The following is a 5,682-nucleotide window of genomic DNA, read 5'->3' on the forward strand; positions in this document are numbered from 1 at the left end:
GCTTAGAGGTGGTCAAAACGATTGTTTAGTTTTTCCATCGTGCCCTAACAAACAAAAAACACGGTGATATGTTGATTTCTAACTACCCATAAATATTCTTCTTGAAAATCAACTCAAAAAGGTCGAAAGTTCAATTGAAATTGAAGATTCCCAAGACCAATATATAAAATTCTTTAAAAAAAGAGAAAATTACAGGAAATTAATAAGGGTAAATTTCCAGATATTTAAAGGCAATGCAAACCCTCCATATTCCCATAACAATTCTCATTCTCATTATTTCTCATAAAAACACAACAACACCCAAGAGAATTATAACCATGAATCGCTTATCATCATCAGCAGCCATGAACTTCCACCGCCAATTACTCGCCCATCACAGCCGAACCCAGCTGATCAAACGAGCGATCAAGCCCTGTGAAGTGTTCATAAACCATAGAGGGATTGACACGAAGAAAACAATAGCCACCTTGCTGTACGATTATCTTCACCGTTTCAACCTACGTCCTTTTCTAGACAACAAGACAATGAAGCCGGGAGACAAACTTTTCGAAAAGATCGATGGTGCAATACAAGGATGCAAAATCGGCGTTGCCGTTTTTTCTCCCAATTATTGTAAATCATATTTTTGTCTGCACGAGCTGGCTCTTTTCATGGAGTCAAAGAAGAAGGTCATCCCTATTTTTTGCGACATTAAGCCTTCCCAGCTTTCTGTTCCGAGTAATGGCGTTTTCTCGGAGAATGAGCTCCGGCGGTTTCGCTGGGCTCTTGAGGAGGCTAAGCACACCGTTGGGCTCACGTTCGACTCCTTCAAGGGGTAAGATATATATATATATATCTATCAATCTCACTTAATTAATTGCATTTCTTACAACATGTTAAAACATCTTGGATCGACATTTCACATGATGTTTTTGTTGCTTATAAATATTGATTTTGTGCTGTGTTTATATATATTTATAGGAACATAACAGATGTTGTGACAAGTGCTTCAGAAATTGTGATCGAGAGCTTGATAGAGCTTGAGAATGAAGAACATATGAAGCGTAGGAAATCTCCTCTCTCACAGTAAAACAACATTTATATACGGATAACGAAGGAGAATCCAGAATGATCCTAATTCCTTCTTCATTAACTTAATTTCTTACTTCTGCAGGATTTCCATATTTGTTCATTACTTTAATTATTTCGGTAAATTGTTGTTCAAGTTTCTCATTTTATTTTTTTATTTTTGTTTTCAAGTGTAAGTAGTTGTTAATATTACAGTTGTTGCATTACTCAATACAAGTCTATTAAACAATAATTAACAAGCTGCTATTCGTTTCCTGAATTTTCTTTTCCTTGTAATATTCTGGAATCGGCGAAAGGGTGATGCTATATATTAAGTGAATTAATTAAAATAATTATGTTTCTTGACTACTGGACGAGAAAACATTAAACATATCAGTTCAGAGTAATGCTATTTAGTATACTCTCATACTACTGTTATACAACTATAATAATATGACAATAAAAATTAATATTTGGATCAACAAAAGCTTTTAAAAATAAAAATCAATGGCTGATATTCACTGTTACATCATTGATCATAGTTCTATGGCAATAGATTGAATAAGAGTCTATTAAATATAGTTACTCATCGATCAATTCAACAAGGAAACTACTATTTTTCCTTCTCCTGTGCTTCGCTGGTCCAATTCCATCCATATTTATTTTTCAAATTTATCATTAAATCTAGCTAGGACAAGTAATAGATCGACCAAAGTTGGAGGAAAAGCAAGTGTTATTCAACAAATAATTAAATTGCCACATTTAATTGTAGGGAAAAATGTAACATTAGTCTTTGTAGTTTACCTGATTAATAATTAGCTCTCTGTGGTATCAAAATGAACTTAATGATCACTGAGGTATGCCAACAAAATAATTTAGTCCCTACAGTTAAATTTCTTCCACTAATTTAACAGATTTCGTTAATATGACACTGATTTAAATTGGACAACTATCATAATTTTATTAGCTTTAACGTTTCACGCTATCAAAATCTATTAAGTTAGTGGACGAAATTTGACTGTAAGGACAAAATTAGTTTTTTTTGGCATATCTCAAAGACTTTTGAATTCATTTTAATATCACGGGGAGTTAATTACAAATCAGATAAACTACATGAACTGATTTTGTATTTTTCCCTTAATTGTACTCGCAAGGTTTGAATATTCACTTTAGAAAGAAGTAAATAATAGGGTTAAATACCTCAAATCCCCCTAGGGTTTAGCAACTTTATTTTTTTTCCCTCCTGGAGTTTCACTTTTATCATAGAACCCCCCTGGGGTTTTGATAAAGACCAATTTAGTCAATCCGTTAGTTGACCGTTAAGATTGATACGTGGACCAATCAGATGTTGACACGTGGTACCTATTTATTTTTTTTTAGTGCCAAAAAAAAAAAAAAATTAAATAGGTCGCCACGTCGGCTGCATCTGACCGATCACTTACATCGTCGCAATTATTACTGAATATTAAAGTCGTTATCAATACACGGTAGCTTCAGAAAAAAAACAAAGTTCACCATCTTAGGAGGGTTTGAGTATTTAATAAATAATAATGGACTACTTTAAACTTATGGGTCAGCAACTCATTAATTAAAAACCGTACACCTATCAATTCTACCAAAGAAATGCTATTTTTTCTTCCATGGTCCATCTCCCGTCTAACTCCACTCAATATTTTTTTATTTATTTTTTAATCTACTAGTGAATCTATAAGATCTACAGGTAAGTCTTACAAAATTAGTAATAGATTTGAAAAGGAGTTGGACAGGAAATAGACAAGATGGAGTTGAAGGAATAGCAGGTCTTATTCAATAAATAATTAAATCGCCGCATTTAATTGTTTTTTTTTTTTTTTTTAACAAATTTGAATATTATTCAAGCACTGTTAAAATATTCACTTTGAAAAAACCAAGAGTTCATTGATTAAAAAACCATAAAGGCTATACAATGGCCTACTTCCCTTTCCAAAACCCCCAAATCCCCAATCCATAGCCTTTTCTCTATGCTGAAACGACACCTTGTTTGAAAGCAAATTTATTCTTTCTTTTTTTTTTTTTTGGGTCAAATTTATATGCAAATTGAAAGAGAAGTGTAGGGAGCCAAACAAATGAGCTCAAATTTTTTTTAAAACTAATGTGACAAGGTTTTTAAATTAAAAAAAAAAAATGCAATTTTTTCTCCATTGTCTGCCATTCACAGTCTATCATGTCAGTTTAAAAATTTTTCTAAGTTCATTTGTTTTACTCCTTAGTACTTCCCTATTGAAAAACTTCAAAGTTTTTACTTTGATTTTTTCTTTTAGCTTAGATGCCATAAAAAAAAAAAAATAAAAAAAAAAAAAAAAAAAAAAAAAAAAACTGTATTGTAGATTTTTATAGGTCAAAATTTAATTTTACATTTCTCTTTCTCATGAAAAATATGAAATTAAATCTAAAGTCCCAAAAGAACGTCTACTCAACTACATCATATGCATGTAATTAAGCCAAATCCTTCTTTCTTTCTTTTTTTTCTTTTTTTTTTTTCATAAAATTCACACTAAGTACAAATTTTAAACGCTTAAAATATCTGTAACTACATTAATTTTTGAAATTAAAATTCAGATTTGAGTTGAGTCCACTTCCTAACAAAGTTGGATACCTTCACACATCAGGTTTAAGGTTTAAATATCCTTGAATTCAAATAATTGCTTGGGGCCACCTTCACGGCCGGGGAAGTCAAAATCATACCTGATTCATACATGTGAAGAGAAACTTTGTATGAACCCAAAACTTAGCTAATAAAAGTAGGTAAACGAAGTGACCTACCTTAAAAAGATTTCTCAACATAAAAATAAGTACATAATTTAAAACCTACCGAAAAGAATGCATACATCGATGTTAGGCCAATTATAAGCGTAGTACAGCGCTTGAAATAGTAATCGACTAAAATACAAGAGGAGTAATGATGAGCTTAATTGGGAATTAACCCTAAAATATCGTATTTTAATTATATATAAAAATAGGTTTGGACCCTCATATATATGCCACATTAATTATAAAATTTAGGCTAAATATAACTTTCGTTTCTTGAAATATTATTTAAAGTTAAGTTTACTTGTCCTAATTTAATCACTTTAATTAGTAGTCTTCTAAGACTGCAACATTAATTATTAGACAACAATAAAAAAATAAAATTAGGCTAGCTAGCACTAGTACTTGCTTTCCCCACTTGAGATTTATCCCCCCAGATGGGCCCAAATCATGGACATCAAACCACTATTTAAATCAAAAGTACTTCTTTATTCAATTAACACGAAGCAATAACCCAAAAAACAATTATCTCATATCATGTACGTACGTACCCAGAACAAAAAAACAAAAAAGGGAAAGAAAATTATCCCAGAGAATAATTTATATTAATCGAGGTAGCTGATGAGAATATCTAGATAGCTTTAGCTTGTTGGCTCCTCATCTTGTACGTCATGAACTCCAGCGCCACCGGCGAGCAGACAGCCACCTGGCACCGGTCGGCGGCGGTTGTGTAATTGTAATTGGTGTTGTATATACATGTGTAATTAATATATATAGATAGAGGTTAATTAATTAATAGCGCCAGTAAAGAAAAGAAGAGGAGTAGGGGAGATAAGTAGAGAAAGCGAAAGAAGGCCTGCCTCTCATAATCCGGTGAATGGCGTAGCCCATCACTTCCGCCATCTCTCCGGCGTATCTCATCACCATTGGCCGCAAATAAAGCGCCCACAGCCCCACGACTGCCATCAATATCTCTGCTCCCAAGCTCATTATTTATGCTTCTTTATTTTCCTCTCTTCTCTTACATTTCATGCCGTATATATTCGTCTGATCTAGTACTCAAAAAACTCGATCTCTTGGTGGATTACATTTTGGTTGATTATTGGGTGATTGAGCTAGCTAGGGATGGTGGTTTCTTGATCGTAGGAGATGGGAAGGTTGATCCTGGGGAAGGTGGTTGTGTTATCTCCCTTCTTAAAGGTTGTCCACACCACTGCTTCAACTTCCATTCCCACCTAACAGTCTTGTACGGGGGCTAGCATGCACAGTTACTCTAATTTGTTCACTTCCTACGATTAATATCTTGTTTTTTCATTATTGGCTCGCTGTCTGATTTTTATTTTTATTTTTAATATATGTATGTTCTCTCCACAAACTATTACTACATTGTTAAAGTTTCATTGGAATTACCAATTGTGTCAATATATTACTTAAACAACTGCTAAAAAAATTGTCTCTATCGATCGATCCCGATATGATGATAAAAATACTGTTCATAAAATTATAAAAATTCTTAAAAAAAATTTATAAGAATAATTTTGTTGAAAATTTGTACATTTATGCATTTTTAACTGGCTTTGAAAGGATATATATTGACATTATTTTAATAATATAAGAAAAATATGGACACAATTAATAGTATTTTGAGGGATATTAACAATATGGTCGTTTGAGGAGATATTTATAGGTTTCCTCTTGTTTTTTTTTCTCTCTCATTACTTAAGGGAAAAAAGGAACACCAAATTGTACTATCACTTAAAAAAGTATGTCGGAAATTTATGCAAAAGAAAGAAAGTGTCGCATAAATACTATTATGCGACACTATTACCAATCATTTCTCTGAGTGCT

At 32.5% G+C, this 5,682-nt stretch overlaps 1 protein-coding gene across 1 annotated transcript; it reads left to right on the forward strand.

Moving 5' to 3' along the window:
- The first annotated feature begins 317 nt into the window (after positions 1-317).
- Positions 318-1,069, forward strand: LOC132174483 (probable 2' cyclic ADP-D-ribose synthase BdTIR). The gene is made up of 2 exons (XM_059586133.1): positions 318-814; positions 961-1,069. Exons 1-2 carry the CDS (start codon positions 318-320, stop codon positions 1,067-1,069), a joined length of 606 nt encoding a protein of 201 aa, XP_059442116.1.
- Positions 1,070-5,682: the final 4,613 nt, after the last annotated feature.

This window comes from Corylus avellana, chromosome ca3 (genome assembly GCF_901000735.1).
Source record: "Corylus avellana chromosome ca3, CavTom2PMs-1.0".
NCBI classification, from domain to species: domain Eukaryota; kingdom Viridiplantae; phylum Streptophyta; class Magnoliopsida; order Fagales; family Betulaceae; genus Corylus; species Corylus avellana.

Bases quoted from the DNA above. Each gene is read 5' to 3' on its own strand.
- LOC132174483 (XM_059586133.1), top strand. From the start codon at position 318: ATGAATCGCTTATCATCATCAGCAGCCATGAACTTCCACCGCCAATTA. The intron at 815-960 runs GTAAGATATATA...ATATATTTATAG, and splicing joins ACGTTCGACTCCTTCAAGGG to GAACATAACAGATGTTGTGA.